Source organism: Dreissena polymorpha, chromosome 4 (genome assembly GCF_020536995.1).
Source record: "Dreissena polymorpha isolate Duluth1 chromosome 4, UMN_Dpol_1.0, whole genome shotgun sequence".
Lineage (NCBI taxonomy): Eukaryota > Metazoa > Mollusca > Bivalvia > Myida > Dreissenidae > Dreissena > Dreissena polymorpha.
Window position 1 is genome coordinate 61,418,130 of NC_068358.1, and position 26,156 is coordinate 61,444,285.

General features: G+C 33.8%; 1 protein-coding gene across 6 annotated transcripts in view; it reads left to right on the plus strand.

Annotated features, from left to right (window-relative positions):
- LOC127877583 (WD repeat-containing protein 93-like) overlaps positions 1 to 11,989 on the plus strand; it is a 49,069-nt gene extending 37,080 nt beyond the window's left edge. For 2 of the 6 annotated variants that reach the window (XM_052423559.1, XM_052423563.1), the window contains 2 exons: positions 669 to 701; positions 10,802 to 11,989. In XM_052423559.1, coding sequence (XP_052279519.1) covers positions 669 to 701; positions 10,802 to 10,843 — 75 coding nt within the window. In that variant the 3' untranslated portion in view covers positions 10,844 to 11,989. Of the gene's footprint in view, positions 1 to 668; positions 702 to 5,325; positions 5,388 to 8,942; positions 8,974 to 10,801 lie in introns of all 6 variants that reach the window. The other 4 variants (XR_008048488.1, XM_052423560.1, XM_052423562.1 and 1 more) reach the window with 4 other exon arrangements.
- The last annotated feature ends 14,167 nt before the right edge of the window (positions 11,990 to 26,156 follow it).

Sequence of the window (26,156 nt, forward strand, 5' to 3'; positions counted from 1 at the left end):
AGTTTGTCTGTAGAGTCTTGTTCTGGGACACTGACCTTAATGCATGAAGTTGAGTGTCCTCCCAGTCCGCACTTGCTAATCATGGTCGACACATTTCATAAAAGCAGAAAGGGTCCTCCGAGATTAGTCTGTGCAAACTGCACAGGCTAATATGTGAGGACACTTTAGGCAAATGCATTCATCTCAGTTTTCCCTGAACGCGGCTTCATTGGTTGCCACAATGTCCTAACAAATCATTGGCCTCGATAGCTGAAAGGTTCAATTTGCTTTTTATAGGCAAACTAGTAAGTTAGTTTAGTTTAAATCTACTGATTTGAGCTTTTTCCAACAAAAGCCATAAAATTTTCTTGATGGTGATCAGTTTTATGATTTTGCATTTATTCATTCAAAACTACTAACTTAATGTAGTGGGAAATCAATTTGCAATTATTAATACTTATTAATGGTATGAAATGCAGGTTTAAATGTGAATTGACTGTGTTGATCTTTACTTTGAAATGTACGCCTTTTTATACAGTTATTGTTTAACAAAAGTTCTCATTGGTAAACTTCTTTGGAACAAGCATTAATAAATGTTTTTCATAAGTCTTCTTATTACACCACTGTATTGAAAATATAGAAATATATTCTGATTTATTTCCATAAAAATAACATGTTATGATTTGCAGCGTTTCCAATCTATTCCCTACCCCCATTATGAGGTAAATTGACAGATTTGGCATGAAATGCGGATTTTGTAACATGAAACATATCATGGGAGAACCAGAATAAATATGCGTATATAAAAAAGGGATGGATCAATTATCACAAAAGGCACAGGGTGTTTCTTAAAAGAGGCAAGGTGAAAATCTGTCACAATCCTGGTGTTTAATCCAATAAATTAATAAATGCAAGATAATTTTTAGAAGTTAATTTGTCAACAATTGCAATTGACTTATTAAAGCAAATTATTTTCATTTTCCATTAATATTTGCAAAAAATATATAAAATTTATCAAGACTGTTTGTGATTGAGATTGAGGGGGAAAGCAAAAAGGAGCAGGCGCAGCAACCTGTTATTTGCAGAGGTTATTTGGGATGACTTATTATAATTGTATAAACTTTTCAGTCTTCAGAATGTCTCTTCTAAAAATAAGCAAGAAAGTGCCTATATCCAGGGTGGCACTAATTTTTAATTATATGCATGTTCAAAACAATGGTTTTACTATGACGTGTTTCATATATTTGTTGGTATAGGGATTGTTTTGTTGTGCAATGCAGATTGTGAAATAGTTGTTGCAGTTTTTAAATTTATCTCTCTATAAATTAAATTATCCTAAACAATTTAAGGTTTTTATTAATAAATGAATTTACTTTTTGTTTTGTTTTCATTTTTTTTTGTTCACCTCAGTTATCCAAATTGTCAACAAAAAAGGGTTAAAAACTTGTTTTAAAGGAATGTATTTCAGATGTGCATGATATTCGTCATTTAACAACAAATTATTGACAATTTTATTGTAGAGATGTTTCTTCTGCAGACTTATAGCAGGGCTCAACATTAACTGAAAATCTACTTGCCCTGAACGTATAGCCGCTTGCCCAAACATGAAATATCACATTAACTGTAAACCTCATATTTTTTAATAAAGATCAAAATGATACGCCACAAAACCTTTTTTTAGCTCACCTGAGCGATAGCTCGGGGTGAGCTATTGTGATCACTCAGCGTCCGGCGTCCGTCCGTCCGTCTATTAACAATTTGTAAACATCTTCTTCTACTAAACCATTGAGCCAATTTCAACTAAATTTCATGTGGAGCATCCCTAGGTCATGGGACAAAAGAATTGTTAAAAAAAATTTGATCGCATAACCAAGATGGCCACCATGACCATACATGGTAAAAACCTTAAAAAATCTTCTTGTCAGAAACCGCTCATCAGATTTTCAAAAAATTTCACAGGAATGACCTTTGAAGGCTCCCCTGAAAAAGTTGTTCAAAGAAATTTGATTCGTCAAAAAACATGGCCGCAGGAGCTCGTTGAACTTTGCATGTTTATTCGTTTTTGCCTATTTTGTGAAAACTTTCATTTGAATGATAATTTAAGAATGCATACGCGGCCAACAGGGCACACTCTGAACAATATTACTGAAGCAACTGGTCTGTAATCCTAAATCTATAATTATCAGTCCAATGAAACATCATCCTTTTAGTAAAATACAGTGAATCAGTAAAACTATTATCAGAATATGAGATTTTTGTATATTTTGTATGTTAAATGTTGTGTTAATGTTTAATTTTGTTAATTAATATAAATATAAGCAGGACAGGGGAGGTAATACACTACAGGGGAAACAAATGCAATAAGTTTAAATTTATTGTTACAGATTTGCCTCCCTTGTAATATATTTAAATTTTACCAAATGTAAGGCTAACTGCATTTTTGTAATGCATACTACTACTACTACTACTACTACTACTACTACTACTACTACTACTACTACTACTACTACTACTACTACTGCTACTACTGCTGCTGATGCTGCCGCTGCAGCTGCTGCTGCTGCTACTACTACTACTTCTACTTCTACTACTACTACTACTACTACTACTACTACTACTACTACTACTTCTACTGCTACTACTACTACTACTACTACTACTACTACTACTACTACTACTACTACTACTGCTCTACTACTACTACTACTACTACTACTACTACTACTACTTCTACTACTGCTCTACTACTACTACTACTACTACTACTACTACTACTACTACTACTACTACTACTACTACTACTACTTCTACTACTACTACTACTACTACTACTACTACTACTACTACTACTACTACTACTATTTCTTCTGCTACCACCACCACCATCACCACCACCACCACCACCACCACCACCATTCACAGTGACAAAAAACGTATTCACACAATGGCTTCTACTACAACTTATAGCCCATATAGGGGGGCATGCATGTTTTACAAACAGCCCTTGTTATTTTGAACTCCACCTTCCCAGAATAGTTTAGTTCCTTTGGGTCTCAGGTGAGCGCCTTAGGGCCCATGGCCCTCTTGTATTTTTGAACATTTAACAAAATGATTACTGCAATTAAAGTCTAATGAAAGTCTAAATTACATGCTCTTTGTTCTTTTTTGCACTTGCCCGGACGGACAACTAGATTATAAAATAACTTGCCCAGACCCAACTTTTACTTGCCAAGGGCAATAGGACAATTAACTGTTAATGTTGAGCCCTGCTTATGGACAATAAATACAGAAAAAATGAATACTTTAAAATAGAACATTTTGGGCGGCTACTATTGTGAGGATCAACTGATTTCCGTAGTTTTATAGTTAATCAATGGTAATCGCTTGAGATAATAAATTAGCGTTGCATTTACAATACAGTCCACTCTCGTTATCTCGACATCGGATATCTCGATATTCTCGATATGTCGAAGTAAGCTCAATGTCCCATTTTTTTCCTTCTTTATCTATATAAATAAATATCGCTTATCTCGATTTTCGTTAACTCGAATAATTCGATTTGTCGATATAAAATTATGTCCCGAGTCCCGATTTATCATGTATGTACTGTGGTTTATCTCGAAGTGCGAATAACTGTCCCAGTGTCGGCAAAGGTGAGACATTTGTTTTTTGATACTTCACCGTCCCGCTTCGCCCGGCTGCTCCCGATACTGTGTGGCAGGAAATTGATCCGTTAATTTCATCAATGATCACACGTGTGTAATGTCGTAATCCATTAACACTTGAGTAAGGTCTGTCACTTTAACATCAATTAACTGCAATTAATAAAGGCCGAAAGACTGAATTCTTCAAGCCTGTATCTAGATCTGGGGATGTTAAGTAATAAAGATAATAAAGACAAGACTCAAAATGGCTTTTCATTTGTGTTTGATCCTGTACTTATAATCGATTGAACTTTGCATTTCAAACTACAAAATGTACATGTACAGTACAGTATTCCGGAACGTGATTTATCATGTTCAGATGGAAAACCATCGTCTTTATTGGACCTCAATTGCATCATAACTTTAAAAAGCAGTATAACCGGATGTTTACTCGACAGTTAAGAAAAATTATAACCGCTTGTGTTCATGCAATTCTGTAATTCACAAAACGTCATTTTAAGCATTTAACTAGCAAAATTAATCGTGCCTCGTAAAAACGCGTAAATATCAGGTAGAGAGTATTATGCCACACGGTGACGGCTTTAGTTAGACCACATTGCAGGACTGTATTTAGATGATAAAAACAAGGTAAATTTTCGTCTCATTTTTTCTTAGAAGGCGCCTAATCGGATATCTCGAACTCTCGTTATCTCGATATTTGTTCTTGTTCCCGCCAACTTCGAGATAGCGAGAGTGGACTGTACCTTTTTTTACATCATTTAATCATGTAAATCTAAACAAACCAACTGGATTAAGTGATGGATTAAACAGGTTAATGAAGTTACCATTGATACTGGAATGTTTCAGGATGCAATTTTTATGTGTTTTATCAGGTTTCAATTTGCAAGATTTTTTATTGATAATGGAGGCAGCTTAAAAAAATACTAACTAAAATTTGTTTTTAAACACAGCCACTGAAAAATCTAGCTTTTGTTTGTTCCTGAATTTACTTAACCCATTTATGACTAGTGGACTCTCCCATCCTTCTAAATTGGATCAATTTATTTCCAAAATTAGGGATGTCCAGTATATTTATTTCTATATTTAGAATATTTCAAAAAGAAATTCCTTTAAAAAAACATCGCAGACCCAGATGAGACGCTGCATTATGCGGCGTCTCATCTGGGTCTACGCTGTTTGCAATGTCCTTTTTTTCAGGACGCTAGGCATAAATGGGTTAATCATGTGTTATGGTTTAATGAGTTCTCTAATAGACCAGTTGAATTTTATTGTTTACATCAGTTACCCTATGTTGCGTACAGAAAATAGACCTATTGGTTGTTTGTTTTCATCCTTATTTGTTTTCGTTCATTAAATTTGATTTATTCTGAAAGAATTTCAATTCCTGAGATTTTTTTTAAAACTAAAAATGGTCGTGAAGAAGTGCCAAGTAGAGAGATTTTGTGGTAACCACATATCGAGCTCTTAGACTGTGTTCCACTCCCGAGTTTGTTGTGAGTAAAAACGAATAATAACAACAATATAACCGTTCCAAATATGCATTCCCTTGCATGCTGATGTTTTATATAGACATAATTAGTAAAATTATATTTGATATGTGCATGATTATCATTAAAAATGATGATTTTGTCAACCTTTTCTATATGCGCTTATATGAATTCCAACTCTTTTTGCCAACCAGTGGGCGGAGTCTAAACTTTGCAGGTGCGCGTGACGTCACTCGTCAACTGGTCTATAGAATCTGTAAGCCAACAAAAAATTATAACAAATCACAAGATGAGACGATAATCCAGGCTCTGGAATGGGGGGGGGGGGGGTATGATAAACCCCTGAAACATAACTTTTTTTATTTTTTATTTTAAAATGTTTTTTTTTGCCATATTGAGCAAAGCGGACGGCTTGATATGGGGAGATCAGATTTTTCCCTTGATATATTGCTTACTCAAAAAGTTTGTTTTGACAATACCTAAGCTATTTGAACATGTATCAGGTGGGTGAAAAAAATCAGGTGACCAGGTTAAGTCTTTGAGCATTAGTGTTACTTGCTTTTAGATGAGCGATTCAGGGCTGTGGAGGCCTTCTTGGACTGCTTTTAGAGACATTTTTATGGTTATAAATCTTGCATTTCTTCCTTAAGGAGTTTTTGTTTGACGTGAATTGTGACATAGATTGTGCCTTGATTGATAACATAATTTTTGGCATTATTTATGACATTATTTTTAAGATAATTTGTTACATCTTTCCTGACATTAATTGTCATGTAAATTATGATATTTCATTTTGTGATGTGAGTCTGATATGAGCTTTTTGAAGATTATTCTCAAGAAAATCAGAAACAAAAGATATTTCTTTGTTTTCTGTTATGCTAGATATGTGTTATATATGCAGTGACTTAGCATAATTTCATTAAATGAATCATTTGATCAAAAAGTTTCATTGGCATGTTTGGGTTGAACAAATTAAAATCAGTTTAATGGTGATATATTTGCCAAATAAGAAATTTATTGTCATTTTATGTACAGATAAATTATTTTGTCTTCAAAACAAGTTAAAGCAGGTGAATTTTCATAAAAAAGTGCACATACTTTTGAAGGAAAATCCTCCGCTCACTTAAGTGCTTTCAAATTTACCAGTATGCATTTGCACATTTCAAGGAAACAAAAATATAAAAAGGGCAATTCTATTGTTAGTTTCCTCTTTTACAGTCTCAATATTAGACCAATTAGTTATTTTGAAATATCAATATCTTGATCATTTTCTAGCTGAGCTGATTTGAATCATTGTCATAATAATGAACATAAATTACTGAGAAAACAACAATGTACTTATGGTTGTCAACCATTATGTGCATGACTTTTTTGTCACACTTTACTAACTATGGACTGACTGCTCATTAATTGTTATGTTCAAATTACAACAGAGCTTTGTTTCTTTCTGCTAGTTTGTTTGTATTTCCAAACAAGGCTTTACTGTTGTTATTGTGCATATATTCCTTTTTACATGAAGGCAAGGGTTAGTGTTCATAAAGTGTGCTAAAAGAGACACCTAAACATATGAGCCTTTTTCTTGGAAAATCTTGGTTTCAAAGTGTTGTGCCAGATTAGACTGACCAGTCTGCACAGGCTAATTAGGGACGACACTATCATTCTGTCTAGACCGGATTTTTTTCTAGACTTCTTTTAAACAAAAAATACCATTAAAGTGTAAAGTGTTATCGATGGTTAGCCTGTGCAGACTGAATGTGCAATATTTTACCACAGACAGACTCAAAGTCTTTCAATTCATACAGTTTCTGGCTACTTTTAATTTAAGGTCCTCTAACATTCACGCTTTGTAAACAAGTTAATACTGACACCATGAGTAATTTTTTATCTAAAAAAAAAATTATTTGTAAAATTTGTCTTTGACCACACTATGGGTCAAATTGGTTGGTCACACTGTGAATTAGTTGGTTGGTTTGACTGATTAAAATGTTACAAGTTTGTGAAGCAAAGTTCTTATACATTTCCCAAGCGATTGAATTGAAACTTAAAATACATGTATTAAATTGCAAAAAAGTGTAAATGTTCAGCACACCTTTATTTATGCTCAATGATGCATATGTTTGTGAGCTATGTGCCCTGTAACTATAGCTTTTTTAGGCAGAAGCATAACATATTCAAAGTTTGTTTAGTGAACTACTTCTTGATGTCTTTATCAATTGAATTCAAACTTGAAATATGTCATTATCATGAAGTGTAACAAGTGTCAGCAACAGTTGTCGTCAATGTAACATTTACAGCAGCAGTACACTGTTCTAGTGATTGAATTGGGCCTAGCTCTGTGACCCTTTTTAATGCATGTGCGTAAAGTGTCGTCCCAGATTAGCCTGTGCAGTCCACACAGGCTAATCAGGGTTGACACTTTCCACTTTTATCATATTTTGAGTGAAAAGAAACTTTCTTCTTAGCAAAAATCCATTTTATTCGGAAAGTGTCCTCCCTTATTAGCCTGTGTGAGCTGCAGAGGCTAATCTGGAACGACACTTTACGCACATGCTTTAAACCCCCTTTTCACAGAGCACGGCCAAATTGTAACTTGAAATATTTCATAACCATAAAGTTTAGATGTGCAAGACACAATTTTTACACTCAGTTACCCACATGCTTCTGAGTTACCGGTATGTGCCCTTGAAATAAGATATCCAGGGAATGGCTGCCATGCTAAGTTTAGTCATGTTTGTGACAAAGCTCTTCTTTTGTTTACCTGTTAAAAAGAGTTTTTTTAATGAAAATAAAATTCAATTTATGGTATCTATCTATCTTTCTATCTATCTTACAGTGCAGAATCATCAATTGCAAAGTTTGCCTCTGAAATGTATGGAGTTGTTTAACATGTTAGTGAACTAAGTAGCAATGACCAACTTTGCATAATTGTATTTTGATAATGATTTTTATGCCCCCGAAGGAGGGCATATAGTGATCGGACTGTCCGTCTGTCTGCCCATCTGTCCGTCTGTCCTTCCGTCACACTTTGCGTTTAGGTTTCGAAAAATGCTAATAAATTCTATGTCCCTTCACATAGCAACTTGATATTTGGCATGCATTGTGTATCTCATGGAGCTGCACATTTTGAGTGGAGAAAGGTCAAGGTCATCCTTCAAGGTAAAAGATAAAAAGACATGTATCAAAGCGGCGCAGTAAGGGGGCATTGTGTTTCTGACAAACACATCTCTTGTTTTAATTATCTAAACAAAGGGGACATAGTTGATGATTTTTTAATGCTGCATTTTTATTTAAAAAATGTTCATTGACAAATGAGAATGAAAAAACAAAGAACATAATTAGCTGTGGACAACCTTATTGATATTTGTGCTTGTTTTTGCTGTGAATGTTTTGTACAATGTTTTCAGAAATGAATGCTGTGCAATTCTTCTTGTATCGTGCAACATATAAAAAATTGAAAGCAATTTCGTTTTAAAACTATGTGCCATATGAATCTTAATTATTGATACCCTTGAAGTGAAGTCATCAGTGGTTTATGGCACAGCGTCACAATGCATAACTTAGTTTTGTACAGAATTCATTTTTTAATTTGTCAAAAGTTTACACTTGACATTTTCTTCTATGTGTAAAGGTGTTTTTATATTAAAAAAACTAAAGACTATTAAACAAAAGCCTTTTATTGTTACTTAGTGATTTTAAGTATTAGTTGAGAGAAAAGTTATCCATACACCTTTCAGTAATGAGTAAAAATTGTGCTATAGTTCTCGAAGCATACCTTAATTGTTTACTTAAATATGACCTCTATTTGTTTTAGCTGCCTCTCCCATAGCAATGGAAACTGAAAGGTTATTTGTCATTGTAGTTTGATGTTTTTCAGCCAGTATTTCTTTATGGAATTGTGTTTTACTGCTTTTTAGACTAACCTACAAATAGCAATACTATCGGCTTTGAATAATAATGCGGCTTCACTTGTTCATCTTACTGTAGCAGTATCTGAAAATACATTATGATCAATGGTTGACAATATCAATTTAGGCAGGAATATAACAGATTAACATTTACAGTGTCATTTTGAATTCCAGAGCATCATTATTTCATAAAAATGGATAATTGCCTTTCACATATAAAGCAGTGTATTGAATCAACAACAGTTCATGATCTTCAGCAGCAATACCCTTCATTAGAGCGTGAACAGCAATGTTACACTGCATATCATCCTTTTCAGCACACTCGCCCTTCTATAGATCATTTACAGCAGCAGTACACTGTATTGGATCATTTTGAGCAGCATATTACTGCATGGTATCATTTAAAACAACAGTACTGGGTACTTTGATTTGAATCATTCACTGCATCAGAATACTGTGTTAGGTTATTTACATCAAAGGAAAACTGTATTTGATCATTAACAGCAGCAGTAAAGTGCATTGGATCATTTACATCAACAAATCACTTCACTGGATCATTTACATTAGCAGTACTTTCCATTTTATTATTCACAGCAGCAGTAAACTGCATTTGATCATTTACAGCAACAATTCACTGTATTTGATCATTTACAGTATAAGTGCATTGTATTGGATCATTAAATACAACAATAGTACACTGCATTTGATCATTTATAGCAACTATGCACTGAATTGGATCATTTACAGCAGCAATACTCTATAATACAATAATCAGCTGTATTAATTGCATTTGATGATTTACAACAAAATTAAACTTCACTGGGTCATTAACATCATTTTAAAGATCATTACATTTAATAAGTTCATGAGCTTATAATTTTTATCACTAAAATTATGTGCAGGATTACAGTGATCTTAATCATTTAGTGCAATCTTTATTAACAATCAACATTCATTTGCACTTTACTATTTACAGAATGATAACAATTGAAATATGTGTAGTCACTGTAGGTTTTTTGGCCAGTATTTATGTTGTTAAATAGCTTGTTTCTGCTTGTAAGACTAACCAACATAGCCTAGTGCTATTTAGTTGAGGGAATACAAGTTGCTAGTACAAAGTCCCTTGTCACTGCACTTATGTAAGAGTTTCTGTGTGATTGCTGTATTTTGTATTATTTCTGTTCTTAACCACAGGTATTAGGCGTCTGGCCAAGTCCCTTGAACACTATCAATATGTCATAAAACAACTTTTTCATCATTTTGACCAACAACAAAAAAGAGATATATATATATTATATTATATCAGGTTGTTTTTTTTTTGTCAAAATTATGAAAAATGTTGTTCTATGACATATTGATAGTGTTAAAGTGACTTGGCCACACGTCCAATACCTGTGTTCTTAACACAGTGCTTATGGATAATCAAATATATGTTGAGATCTTTACATATTTACTCTCTTTATTTGTCTATGCAATCTAAATGTAAGCATTACACTGCATTCAAATGTTCAGTCAAAAAATGTCAAATTATGGTTTCACATCAAGTTTATTGCTCTTAGTCAAGTTATACCACAATACCACAATACTCTTTTTGTACGAATGTGTATTACACATTTGGAATCAATGGTAACTCTTACATACTTAATATTTATTGACAGTATACATGCAATGCAATCACATGCATAAAAAGTATTTTCATCCTTGAAATCTGGGTGTATTAATGACATTTCCTCGAAATAATCTGATGTTTGTGTGTTGGTTTCAGACTCCTGGGTCCGTTGGCCTGCCTGTGAAACCGTTTGCCTGACAAAAGACTGCAGTCCTTCGAGATCATTATCAACAAACAAATGCTGTGATCTATTACTGTGATAGGAACTTTTGTACTGAAAATCTGAAAAATTATTCCTTTTTAAGCAAAGATATTTATGCATTTTGACTAGGATTATGTATAAATATAAATATGAATAAATTTACTACAAAGAAAAATTGTAGTTCACACATTGTATTGTATTGAAAAGATAGCATGCACACTTTTGTCATGTTATATCAGAAAATGTTTTTGAAGTTAAGTTTATAATTGTTCTTTCACAAGCTTTTACTTATTTGAAACATTTTTTTGAATATATACTCTTGAGCTATCCCCTGGGAAAACTGGGCTTAATGCATGATCGTAAAGTAATATCCCATATTAGAGTGGTATGCATAGGTCGATCAGGGGCTCCACTTTCCGCTTTTATGGAATGTGTGTTTAAAGGAAGCATCTTATAAATGAAGATCAAGCCTAGGCAGAAAGTTTCCTCCCACATTTGCCTTTTGCTGACTGCACAGGCTAATCACGGACAATACTTTATTCATATTACATGCATTTAGCCCAGTTTTACCAGAGACAGGCACATTCAAATAAACTGCCACTGCCAACTATCCATGGGCCCATCTGTTAGTGATGATACAATTTATCAACCTCCGCGCAGTGATTTGACGGGAACCAGCATAGCTGGTATGTGAGAGCAAGGAACGACAACTCTGCATGGAGATTGACAATTTATATGTACAATAATTATGCACCAATCATAATAATCAGTCAAGTTCTGTAAGTTCCTCTTTTAATTGTCCTTTATTTTAAAAACTTAATGATTATTTGTTAATTTGAACTAAAAACAGTCAAGACTATATAAGTTGATGTAAGACAGATGATAAAACAGGGTCCAGTGCCTGTATTCATCAACCAATTCTAAGACTGAGTCACAGAATAAAGCACATTCTTTAAACTGTAATGCTAAAATAGCTATATATTGTCAGTCAAACTTGGTATTCAGCAACTCAGATTAAAGTACTTTTTTCAGAAAAATGGTCAAATCATATGAGAAACATTCACCAGGCAGCTAGTATTACATGTATTCAAGAAATCTCACCTATGTCATAGTGTACTGGTATTCATTATTCTCATGTCTAAGTTGGTATATACAGGCAAGGTTTTATCTCTTTCCTTACAACAACATTGATAACTGGATACACTTACGTATGACATCTTTTAGTATATTTTATTAAATAAGAGCTATATTTGTCCCTTTAATGATACATTTTTCTGGTCTATAATTTATGTATGATATATGTTTTCACCATACACTTATTATAGTTTATAGGTTGTTTTGATGATCCGTTGATGATGTGATTGTGTTGAAATAAATATGTGTCTGTGATAACTTTCGTCTGATTGTCAAAATCTTATATAGCCTGCAAACATGAACCTGATGCTGTTGATCTTGATCAACACTTTTAACCCTGTCCCATTCAGAAGCAAAGTGAAAATTGCTATTTGCAAACAGCATTAAACCAGAACAGCCTGAGAGTAACTCGCAGTCTGTTCAGGTTTTATGTTGTTTGCTGCTCATCAGTGCCTAAGGGTTGGAAATGATGCGTTTAAAACTTGAATCTAGTAAGAAAGGTCTTATATTAAATATAACTTTGTAAGGGGCTACAAAAGCATTAAAATACATATCTAAGTGGTAAAGGGTAATTGAGGTAAGTTTGACCTCTGGAATAAATCTTTCTTTATACATTTCTGTATGTTTTTAACAAGTTTCAATGGGAAGTGGTCACCCTTTGATCATGGGCTGTCTGGGACACATGCATTAAACAAATTAGGTAACCAGGTCAAATTGTAGACAAACCTTTTTGCCACTATAGAGGCAAAAATTGTGAATCGATCTGGATGAAACATTGCCAGAATGTTAATCTTTACAAAATATAGATGAAGTAAAATTCTGGTTTCTGTGCATCCAAAATACAAGATCACAAGTCAAAATCTTAGAAAAACCTTGTTACCGTCTACAAAAAGATTTATGACTTCATCTTGATGAAACTTGGTCAGAATGTTTTTCTTAAAACTGTCTAGGCTGAGTGCAAATCTGGTTTGTGTGCATCAAAATCTTGGTCACCTGGTCAATTCTTATAATTTGTTTGTTACCACCCTAGAGGCCTAATTTATGATTCTGTCATGATGATTATTGGTCACAATGTTTATGTTTGCAATATCTAAGCTGCATTTGATGAATGAAAATCCTAACTTAGCATGTGAAATTGTAGAAACAAGTTGTTAACACTATAGAGGCCACAATTTATTACTCAATCTGAATGAAACAGTGTCAGAATGTTTATCATGACAATAGTTAGAATGGTTTCAAATCTGTGTTACATGCTTCTGAAAACTGGTTTGCGAGGTCATTTTTTTTTAAATGTTAACACACTAGAGACCACATGTACCACTCAATCGTTATGAAACTTGTGTTTTCAAACTAGGTAACAGGTCAAAACTTGTTCACTCTAGGGGCAACATTTATGACTAAAGCTTGATGAAACTTGATGCAGATTGATTATCTTGACAACCAGCTTGAATCTCTGTTGGAGGTGTTTTTAAACTAGGATTAGCAGGTGTTATTTTCTCCTGCTGGGGCAGCTTAAGTTTCACTTAATGTGTATTGGATCTTGATGAAAAATGGTCAGACTGTTTATCACTAAGCTATAAGTCTATGAATCTGGGTCAAGTGGGGTTGAGCACAAAGTCACTAGGATCAGTCTTAAACAATTGATGACAAATAACTCATTTTTGTGTTTCTATTTACATCTTGACCATCTTGTTTTAATTTATATTCTGACATTTTAAATCTTAAGAAATTAAAGACCATGCATAAATCTTGCCATCACGTAATGTGTCTATCAGGTGTTATGATAAAATTCCATTCATTCTTCAAGTTTATTCAGTTTTTGCTGATGAACAGACGGAGGCACAACCGAAAGCTATACAAACTGTTGTCCCTTGTGTACAACAAATAACATGTAATGTTCTTTTCAAGATATTAAAGTTAAAGGTGAGCTCATGCGGTCAGTCTATGTGTGAGATTGTTAACACTTCATGCGGTCAGTCTATGTGTGAGATTGTTAACACTTCATGCGGTCAGTCCATGTGTGAGATTGTTAACACTTCATGCGGTCAGTCTATGTGTGAGATTGTTAACACTTCATGCGGTCAGTCTATGAGTGAGATTGTTAACACTTCATGCGGTCAGTCTATGTGTGAGATTGTTAACACTTCATGTGGTCAGTCTATGTGTGAGATTGTTAACACTTCATGCGGTCAGTCTATGTGTGAGACTTTTAACACTTCATGCGGTCAGTCTATGTGTGAGATTGTTAACACTTCATGCGGTCAGTCTATGTGTGAGATTGTTAACACTTCATGCGGTCAGTCTATGTGTGAAATTGTTAACACTCTGATAAAACTTGGTCAGAATGTTTATCTTAACAATATCTAGGCAATGTTTGAATATGGGTCATGTATGATTACCAACTAGGTTTCTTGGTCAATTCTTAGAAAAAAACTTGTTACCAGTTTTTTAGCCACCTTTGACTCAGTGTTAATCAAACTTGGTCTGAATTGTTATCTGGACAATGTCTTTGCTATGTTTTAATCTGGGTCATGTGTATTTATTAGATTTAATTGTAACCAGGTCAAATTTAAGACAATTCTTGATACCACTTTAGGAGCCATATTTATGGCTCTTTTATCATACCTGGTGGAATGTTGAAAATATTAATGACAAGTTAGAATCAGAGTTGTGCGGAACCAACATTTAGGAAACTGTCTCAAATTTAAGTAAAACATTGTTCCACCTGAGGAGCCACATTTATTATGCCGCCCTTTGAAGAAGAGGGGGTATATTGTTTTGCACATGTCTGTCCGTCCGTATGTCCGTCCGTCCACCAGATGGTTTCCGGATGATAACTCAAGAACGCTTACGCCTAGGATCATGAAACTTCATAGGTACATTGATCATGACTGGCAGATGCCCCCTATTGGTTTTGAGGTCACTAGGTCAAAGGTCAAGGTCACAGTGACTCGTTCTTGGATGCAGTTTAGGACCACATTTGCAGATTATATTATGTACTGGTGTCGTGGGGTCTTTGTCCCCACCAGATGGTTTTCGGATGATAACTCAAGAATGCTTTCGCCTAGGTTCATAAAACTTCATAGGTACATTGATCATGACTAGCAAATGACCCCTATTGATTTTCAGGTCACTTGGTCTTGACTTGAAACAGTAAAATGGTTACCGGATGATAACTCAAGAATGCTTACGCCTAGCATCATGAAACTTCATAGGGACATTGATCATGACTGGCAGATGACCCCTATTTATATAGATAGATAGATTTATTTCGGCATAGGAAGCATATACACAGTTCACAACATAACATAGAATAAAATAATTAGCAATTATTAAAAACTATATCATGTACAATAAACTATAACATGCTCACCAAACCAAGGATAACACAAAAAAGAGCAAGCTTTTATTTCCATTGTGGTCCTTATTATTGGTGGCATGACAAAAAAAGGCAGACCTTAAACATAACTATGTTGACCTATTGATTTTCAGGTCACTAGGTCAAAGGTCAAGGTCACAGTGACTCGAAAGAGTAAAATGGTTTCCAGATGATAACTCAAGAATGCTTACGCCTAGGATCATAAAACTTCATAGGTACATTGATCATGACTGGCAGATGACCCCTATTGATTTTCAGGTCACTAGGTCAAAGGTCATTTTCAGGTCACTAGGTCAAAGGTCAAGGTCACAGTGACTAAAAACGTTATCACACAATAGCTGCCACTACAACTGACAGCCCATATGGGGGGCATGCATGTTTTACAAACAGCCCTTGTATTACTCATTCTTGATAAAAAATCTCAGGATATTTATCTTTACACTGTATATAGGCGTCGCTCAAGTATAGGTCTTGTGTGTCAATAAACCGGTCACCAAGTCCAACTTAAAAAAAATGTTACTTCTTTACGTTGGCCAAATTGCAATCTGATCAACGTGTTGTTGTTTTTTCAAAACATAGGGTCTGCATGTCAAATCTTGGTTAAACCTTGTTAGCAGGAAAATTGATGAATCAATCTTGCTGAAAATCTTGGTTTGATTGTTTATAATTTCCCTGTCTAGGCCAAATCGGAATCGGGGTAATGAGTTTCCATAACTAGGTTTCTAGCTCTAATGTTAGAAAAAACAAGGCTATGTTTGACTCGGTGTCAAGTGGGATCAAAAACTAGGTCAACAGGTTTAGTTACAATTGGTATACCTTGAATACTGATGAGCGTTTACAGGCTGTAATGACACTCCTGTTTTCAAATTAAGTAATAACAATCTGAATACCTTCAGTACATTTTTAGTTCTCACGGAATCCGTTTTTTTTGCGGACAGACAGACGGACCTTCTCAAACATGCATACTTTTACTGGCTAACCTGGGTAACTTATGCAGTTCTTGGACTGTCTCTTACAAAATGAAGTCGGATATGAAACACTTATATCAGATTGTAACTTAACTGTTCGAAAAAAAGTCCTCTTAACGTTCCTTTCCTTTCGTAAGCCTGGACAAACAGCCGGACGGAGGGCAGACCTAAAGTATGCTCCGGTGAAACACCGCTATGGGACCTAAAATATATTAAACGATAAAACGCGTTTTCCGACACATTGATGCATCTTTACAACAAAGCATGGAACGGTTTTTTGTTCTGTATAAAATTTGTGACTGCTTATGTTGCCTGTATGCATATTTAGAAAAGAATAGATTAACGGTAGTCTGACATGTCTCATAATTTCCTGGTCCCACTTAATCAAACTGGTAAAGAAACAATGTCCCATTTATATTTATATATTTAAAACGTCCAATGAAGAAGTCTCGGCATGCAAGTTTTAAAACGTTTTTAAAATGGTTTTGGGTGGTCCTTCAAAATATTATCATTGGAAGACCTAAATGCTTTAACTCGACTGGTGTATTATGTTGTTTACCTTTCTTTTGTAATGGCATCATTACGACAAATTCAATTCATAGTGTTTGCTTACGAATACCTACTCGACTGCAAACTTCTTGCAGTTTCTTGTTCGTATAAAATGGCGCAAAATCTCTAAATAATGATTTGTTCTGTTCATAACAAACGCATACTCCTGTTTAGATTCTTCACTAGCTTCGCTCAATTCTCAAACGACCAAACAATCGAGTCAAACAGAAAACGAAAATAAATGCTCCGCTTGCCCTGACTTTGATGGACTATTTACGTTGACGTACGACACGTTTGTCAACGCTTTCGTTCATCGAATGTATTTGGGGCGTAACGCGCGGAAACAACGTAAAACGATTTAACGTCGGTAGACGCATGCAGAGCGTCGATGTGTAAGATCAGTGTTTCGTGGAATGGATGGTTCTTTTGCGCCATAACAACCGGTTGCTAAAGCATTTATTTGGATAGCATTCTTTGTAAGTACTCTTCACTAATCTAGTTCGGTCGCATTTGAATGAGAGTACACCGCAAGTCGATTTTCGATATAATACAACTGTTTAAATGTAAATCTTTGAGTTGAGTCCTTTTCACAGATCATGCCATTTCAAATAAAACGATGCAAGTTGAATGTAATGTGCCAATACATTAAAGTGGGTTTAACAAAAATCGGTATGAAGAACAAAAATTACCTTCCCGCATATACATATGTAAAATTCAGATGGAAATCAATTGTACTCGCAAACATTTTGGAAAAGGCATGAAACAAACATTCACTGGGGTCGAGAATTGCTTTCCTCTGATAAATATGTTCTAATATTTTCCTTGGTGATAAAAGACATGCGACTGATTGGATGGTCATTGTTTTACATCAAAGCTAATGTTTGCCAAAAAAAACAACACTATATATGTTGTATGAAGCGCGTTACTTTTTTGCAAAGCCAATTCCATCAAGTTAAACAATAGATACCGGTAATACTAGTTATTCGTGACTTTTTTATTTTTGTATTTTGTTTTGCCAAACGTATTTAATCGCCATTCAAATTATCAAAAGCAAAAAAAAAATATTTGAAGAAATAACACAGTTTTAATTTATGAAAACATGTTTAAGAATGTCCTTTGCGATTTATCATACCAAAGTATTTGAATATACACTGAACAGTGAAGTGATGCAATAGTTTCATACGTTGATGCCATATAGATCGAATGCTTTGTATAACAATTTGTAAAATGATATAAAATAATAAAATGCAATTCTTCGGCTACGTCCATTCGCATTGAAGTATGCATAAAACTAAATACTTGATATTGAACAAGATAAAAACAATTTACTTTTCAAATAGAGCTTGCGAAAATTATGACGACATCGGGTTTCAAGCCAAGTGCAGGTCGATTGCCTTATTGTAAACCCTATATTGATATATATTCTGAGTTTTTTTTATCACAGAAGAGATAATTTGATGCTTGTTTTGGTTTCATTTCATCGTGAAGCCTACAATTCTAGTGCTCTAATTTTGTTCAACTATTGAGCAGTTAATGGTAATTAAATTTAAATATAAAAGTCTGGACTACATATCAGAGGATCGCGGGTTGATTTTCGTAACTGCCACATAACTTGTGGGCTGGAATAGTTATGACATCTTTTCTACAGTCCTTCTCCCATTACCTCTGAAGTAAATAGGGTATTTGTTAGCTATTTGCATGTATAAACACTTAGAACTAAAAGCCAGTTGTTACCAGAAAGTATTAACTGACCGACATGATATTACTAAAATTATGTTAAAAGAAAGGTAAAAAATACAACCAATAAAAACTTTTTAAATGGACGCGTGAGTGTATGATGATACTTTTTATTTATACTTAAATGTTATGTGAATAATTATGAGCCAAGTGTAAGATACGGGGCTTTTTAAAATCGTCGTTTTAAACCCCCAGCGCTCGTACCTTGACTGTGCCAAGGTGGCAACCCTTGCTACATCTATACCGTAAGCAAAGCATGAGCCACTCGAAAGTGAAATAACACTTCAACATTATATTTTTGGGCTTAATAGGCAAAATAAAGAGTGACTGTGCAATAACTGGTAGTAATATTGAGTTTCCGCAAACATTTTCATTCTCTTACGTTTAAACGAATGACATTCATAGTTACGTGCTGGTTACGGTGTACCGTCAGAAGAATCGATCTATTACACGTGTGATATGTTAGTATGTGCTACAATATGACAACAATACTTTTGATCTTTGTCAGAAAAGAAGTAAAGATGTTTCGTAATTTAACAGATTACAACAAAGTAACATCTGTAATAACGTGTGAACAAAGAAGTAAAGTGTGACACCTATCGAAACAATACAGAAACAATATGTCTTACATACATCTTGTGAACAAGATAAGTGTTAATCATTAAGTTATATGTGAATTTTAATACGGGCAAACTCCTCGCATAACGGAAAGATAAAATATATGGACATGTTATTTATTTGTTAAATTTGGGTTTTCACTGTTTTGAACAGTATTTTAGTCATAACACTGCGGTCAGTTAACCAGCGCACACATTTCATGGGTTAACTTGATTACCTGTTCAAAGTGCAAGTACTTATGCCAGTAAATGGCAACTGCTCTTTTTGAATCAGATGGAGAGGGTTACCGTAGAAAGCATTGCATCCGTGGCCCGAACTACATAAGTATTCATAATTGAGTATGGTTAAAATTCCAAACCAAACGCTGTTGACGTATGCTCTTCATGCGAAACGTAAGAAACCAAATTCTAAAAAAATTAATGCAAACGCATCTAATAAAACAAAAACGATTAATTTGTTTTAAATAAAAACAATCACACACAATTAAATACGTGACAAATTCAAACATATAAATCAAACAAATCATGATTATTTAACATTAAGAAGAACATTGAGGTCTTCATGTTAATTACTTTTTGGAAAGAAAACATCAATAAACCGAGTAAATATTTGTATACAATCGTTAAAGATAAAAATGTTTACATGGTGTTAAATGATTATTCTTCATCATGAATTTAACAGCGGATGAAGCTGACAATTGTTTACTTAACCCATTTATGCCTAGTGGACTCTCCTATCCTTCTAAATTGGATCAATTTATTTCCAAAATTAGGGATGTCTAGTATATTTATTTCTATATTTAGAATATTTCTTACAGAAATTCCTTTAAGCAAACAGCGCAGACCCTGATGAGACGCCGCATCATGCGGCGTCTCATCTGGGTCTACGCTGTTTACCAAGGCCTTTTTTCTAGATGCTAGGCATAAATGGGTTAATATTATTTAATGTCGTAAGTTTAACTATGATACTGATCATTAAAATGATCAACAATAATACTTACACGTGAATATATATGAGACGCATTTTTTTTTTCGTGTTAAATTTTGTCTATTTCTTTTTTTTTTAAATAAACAGATATGGTATGTAAAGAATTAAGTAAATGAAAGACGTTCATTGTGTGTGGCTGCCAAGTGAAATGCGTGTCGATACCCAGTAAATTGCGATCATTCATTTGCTCATATAGTATACATAATATTAAGAGTCAGATTGTGCGTATAACCATTTTTTAATATTAAATCATAAAGGTTTGTTCAGATAGATACGGACATGTTGTAACTTAACACCGAGTATAAAGCATTTACAACAACGATTGGATATTTTAAATGTAAAATCGGATATTTTTTATTTTAATCACATGCATAAAAATCGACTTATGAGTTTTGTAGAAAGTCTGCGATTCAGAAAAAAAACAGCCTTGGTTTTTTGAAATGAGGATTTATTGGTACCTACTTTCAGCATTTTCTATAATATAGATACTAGTAAATTCATGCAGAAGGCATTATCAGATACTAGGAAACAAATAAGGTTTCATCAGGTAAATCATGTTTATCTTCTAAATCAAATGCTTTACTGTGATCGACGAATGTGTCTCTTACAAACCCACCAGATTAACACTTTCTTTTTTAAGAAATATACCATGAAAATACTTATGTTGCATTATCAGACTGCAAACTGTTCAGTAGTGGCTTTGACTACATCAATGGGCTTCAAGATAGTGGGGAGTATTGACATATGGTCTAATGTTGTTAAGATCACTTTTGTTTTTACCGGTATAGATTGGTAAAACGCATATTTAAGTTGGTCAGTATTGGTTCACACATTTATTTAAGATTTCATGATCCACTTGACATAATTTTCTAATCGTCTCCACTAATACTTTGTTCTTAACCAACGGACATTCCTTCACACCGGGCACCAAATGGCCCATGGCCGTGTCTCGTGTAGTTTGCATTTTCCCTCGTAACCCAACCAACACGTCTGATGGTGGGGTGGGTGGGGGCGATGGCCTTGTGGACGATAATCCCGATGGTCTCGAAAACCACGCACACCCACAACCAATATGATTCATTTTAATATCAAACAAGATAAGTATTGATGCAAAGCATCAAAGGGCGTCGGGAATTTCAGTGTTAAAGGCACTCAATGAAGTTACATGGAACGAATTTTTTTCTACTGTAAATATTAATATATTGGCCGATTATTTTAAACAAAATAGAAAAAGATACTGGTATAACCATTATCTATAATTTTGTGTTATAACCCCCAAATAACCATTATTAATGATGATGTGTTACAACCCCGAAATAACCATTATCTATGATTTTGTGTTGTAACCCCCAAATATTTCATAGTTCATTTTATTTGCATTGGTTTCCTTTTTTTACTGGCATCCGTGTGCAGTTTTCATTAACAGAACAGAACTGTGTAGGTTTTAAAAAATCTGCTTCATCTTGTAAGCATAATTTCATATTTTTCTCAACTTCAAGGGGAGATGATTCTGAACTTATTCTTACGTTGCTCATTTACGATAGGGGTTGAGTACTCATTGATATGAAAACACTGTAAAAGTTTGAAAAAAAATGAATGAAAACTGTAAATTGCATAAAGAAGCTGCATTTCACAATATTTTGAAATTCAGTAAAAGATTATAACAGATTTATTGCTCCGATATTCATCATTTTCAATAGGGTTTGAGTAATACTGATATAAAAACACTTAACAAGTTTGGAAAGATTCAGACGAAAGTTGTGAAATCTTTTAAACAAGTGGAAATTGTTTATTTTGTCAAATTTAATAGAAAAATATTCTGGACTTATTGTCCCGATGTTTCTCATTTTAAATGAGAATGCTCATTGATATGAAGACACGGTTAGTTTGGAAAGAATCGGATGAAAAATGTTGACATAATCACCTAACCAAGCAGTTTTTCACTTTTATTTTTAAATTCAAAGAGACATAATTCTGGACTTATGGTCCGATATTGCTCATATAGAGTTTGGGTTGGATTCCTCATTGATAAAAAACCTGTGCAAGTTTGGGAACAATCGGATGAAAATTTTGGACTTCGAACGACGATTTCAAAATTTCTCAAATTCTAAGGAAGATAACTATGGACGTAATGGTCGGATACTGCTAAAGGGCCCATACCATCTGGATAGTAATACGTGTCGCGCTTCGCGCTCTATATGTGGTTGTTAAAAAAAACACCTGAGGAGTGCTTGACTCTAGGGAAACGGGTTGCTGGGACACAGCTCCTCCTTGATAAGCGGCTGCTTCCTTTATCGCAACTCATTGTTGCAATCAATAATACGTTTCGCGCTTCGCGCTCTATATGTGGTACGGATAGTACTTAGGGCCTATGATAGACAACCATAAAAAACATGGATAATAGATGTGTTGTTTGCATTTATTTGTTAATATAAAAACACGTGTATTTTTTTATAAGATATTTAAGTGATGTAGAAAATTTTAATTAACGTTGTCACCACGCGGCATCCATTTATTTTAATAAAAATGTCCAATTGTAGTAAAATGGATTTTAAAATGTCTACATAAAATAAAGCTTTATTATATTTATTAACCTGACTGAAAAAAATTGTTAGCCGTCGAACTGTTCCGTTCGTGCCGGAACCCGGGATTGAACCGAAGGCTTTTAGATGATTGTTGCGTAAACAACTTCAGTCTAACGCTCTCCTAACTGAGCTATTCCGGCTGACATTATTTATGTACTGCTATTTGGTGAAGTTGTGTTTAGCGATCTTTATTATATGTCTATTAATAAACTAATACATTGTACTTTTTCGTACCACTACGCATTCCAATAAACTTGCTTGCGCGATAGGTCGTCAAATATCGTATTACATTGATTCTCCACTAAATAAGCAAATTAGAAAAACCACAAAATTAATATATTTTGATTATGTTTTGTTTTTATACAAAACCAGAAGGTTTCGCGTATTTCCCAGTCCCTGTGATCTTTTCCCTGTGATCAGTTGTGGATCAGTTATTAATTAAAACATTTAGCTTTGCATTATTGACAATAAATGTTGTAATAAATGTAATAGGCACAAATGCAGTACTTAATTACACTAATTTACACAAAAAATTACCACTATGCAAGATATTCTTAAAAAAAAAAATATGTACATTGATCCGTAAAATAACTTCTCCTCCAATAAGCGAAAAAAATGCATTACATACTAGTCGCCGCTCTCCAGAGCGACGCCAATAAATGCTCAGTTGATAGTCATAGTGCATCAGTTACCGCAAGGAGAAAACCATTCCTGCGTAAAGGTGTCAATAATTCTGCATTTAAATTCACATACAAAAGCATGCCTATTATTTATATTTGCAGTTTCAAAAACATAGGAACATTCGTAATCGTTTAACTGTTGTTTAACATCTGCAACCCAGTTGTTGCATCCTTAATTACAATCATTTAATGCTTGAATATACACAGTTTGTATAATATTATTTTCACTGTTTATAATTTTTAACCAATACTTAACAATTCGTACATATCAATTTACAATTAATGGATATCTGCCTAGCTCACCATAGCCTGTATCGTTACATGTGTTTATTTTTCACATTTAACAATCTCTTGCAAAATTGTAAATGAATGCGTTCGATTTCTTTTGATTTATTAAAACCCCATATTTCAGAGGCATAGCAACAAAAAGACCTAACAAAAGAATCAAACAACTGACAAAATAATTTCGGCTCAAGATCATACTGCTTACATTTATAATGTAAAGTATTCATAGTCTTTAAGGCCTTTTCAACCAAATGCTCTTGATTTGAAGTGAAACTACCAGATTAATTAAAAACAGAGCCGAGATAATTAAAATTGTCGACGATTTCTATATCTTGGCCATTATATGTAAATTTTTCATCTTATCAAATTTTACCACTTTTACGAAAAACAATTTTTTTAAGTATTCACATTAAGCCCCAAGTATTACACTAGACATACAGGTTATATAAATGGTTTTGTACTTCTTCCGGTGATTTACGTATAATAGCCATGTCATTCGCAAATAACTATAACATGAAGGTTATGTCGTCTACAATTAGGCCAGACAATGTGCTATCTTGTAAAAATAGTTCCAAATCTTCTACAAACATTAAAAAAAAGAATCGGCGACATTACTTCCCCTTGTCTTAGACCGACAGCATAACTAAAGAGTTCAGAATATGATGTACACGACTTAACACAAGATTAAACATTTTCATACATATTCTTAATTATTCTCATTAATTTACCTTGTACACGAGATTTATACATTTTTAACCATAATGCATTACGATATATACTATCAAAATATTTGAAGAAATCAAGGTAAACAACATAAAAAACGTCTGTTTTCAATTAAAAAAATGCTGCACAACAGACGACAAGATATAAATAGCATCAAAAACATCTTTTTCTAAATCTAAATTGTGCATCTGAAATTTTAGCATTATCTTCACAAAACGATTCGATACGTTTGTTTAAAATGGTTGAAAACAACTAACAAGTGTTATCCCTTTATAATTACTAACATCATCAACAGAGCCTTGCCTATGCAGAAGGATGATAACTTCATCTGTCAACTGATCGGTTATGTTATGATTTGAACATTATTTCCAGAGATAATATGACATGATATTCCATAGTTGTGTTTACACCATTATGTTGAAATATAAAAGATAAATTTATTTCAGACTTAATTTCATTCTAGATTTCAACAATTACTATAAATTATTTAGCATGCCAGAGTTACATGTATTAAGCTACGAAAAAAATGTTATTTTGTTATTATTTGTGTTATTCTGATGAAGGCAAAAGCCGAAAAAATTGATAAAATGGGAAGAAAAACATGCGTTTTTGTTGGATTTATCATACTATGCTACTAAAAATCATAACTCAATCAAGTAGAAGGCTTGTGTCAATTTTGTATCAGTTTGCACTCGTCTTACCTAGCACAGTACGTATTTATGTTTTCGCAATTTTGAACGCAATTGAGTATTTATTAATCGCTGTTCAATATGGTACAGCGTTTATGTCAACTGATGCAATAAAATCACATCTTTAGTACGTGTAATACTGTGCTAATCAAAATGATTCCATATAAAACGTGCTTTAACATAACGTTTGTATATAATAAACTGTGCCCATTATAATTGTTGGTTGACCTGTCGATAAAGGAGTCAATCTTGTCGATAATAATGATACACAAACAATAAAACTGCATATTTCGTAGAAATTGACCTAGAAATTAGATCACATATCTCAAGTGCAATCTATCATTACTCGGCTATGTGCGGAAGTCATCGGCCTCAGGCCGAAACTTATGGAAATAAGAAAAAAGACAACTTGTACTAATGACGACCCAAACGGTACGCAGACAAAACCAATTTGGAAGGGTTTATTGTATAGTAGTACAAATAAAGCAATATAGTTCTAACGATGCGTTAACAGTTATGTTGGAGTACATATTTTTCGCAAGCCCGATACCTTAATAAAATAAAATAATAAATATTGCACTTTCCCTTATAAAAAGAAATTACCGATACAACTCAGCCAGATTCAACTTACCGTCGTATAAAAAACATTTGCAGCAAATTTGGAAATTACTAGTAATAGCATTGCATATTAGTGCTTCACCGGCTGTTTTAATAAGGTACTTTATATAGATTTTTAAATTATAACAGTACAATACTCTGTCTAGCCGTATGACATACCATGTCATTTTGTAATTTCGTGGTGGACATGTTAAAGAGCATAGGTCTTAAAGCGTCTCACATAAAACAATTGAAAAAAATTAACGTGAAGAACAATTTTCTAATCGAGTGATCTAAAATTTAAATTCAACGACGACCTTATACAAGCGCAACTTACGTGTTCATTTCAATAGAAAATGATAATACATTATCAAATAT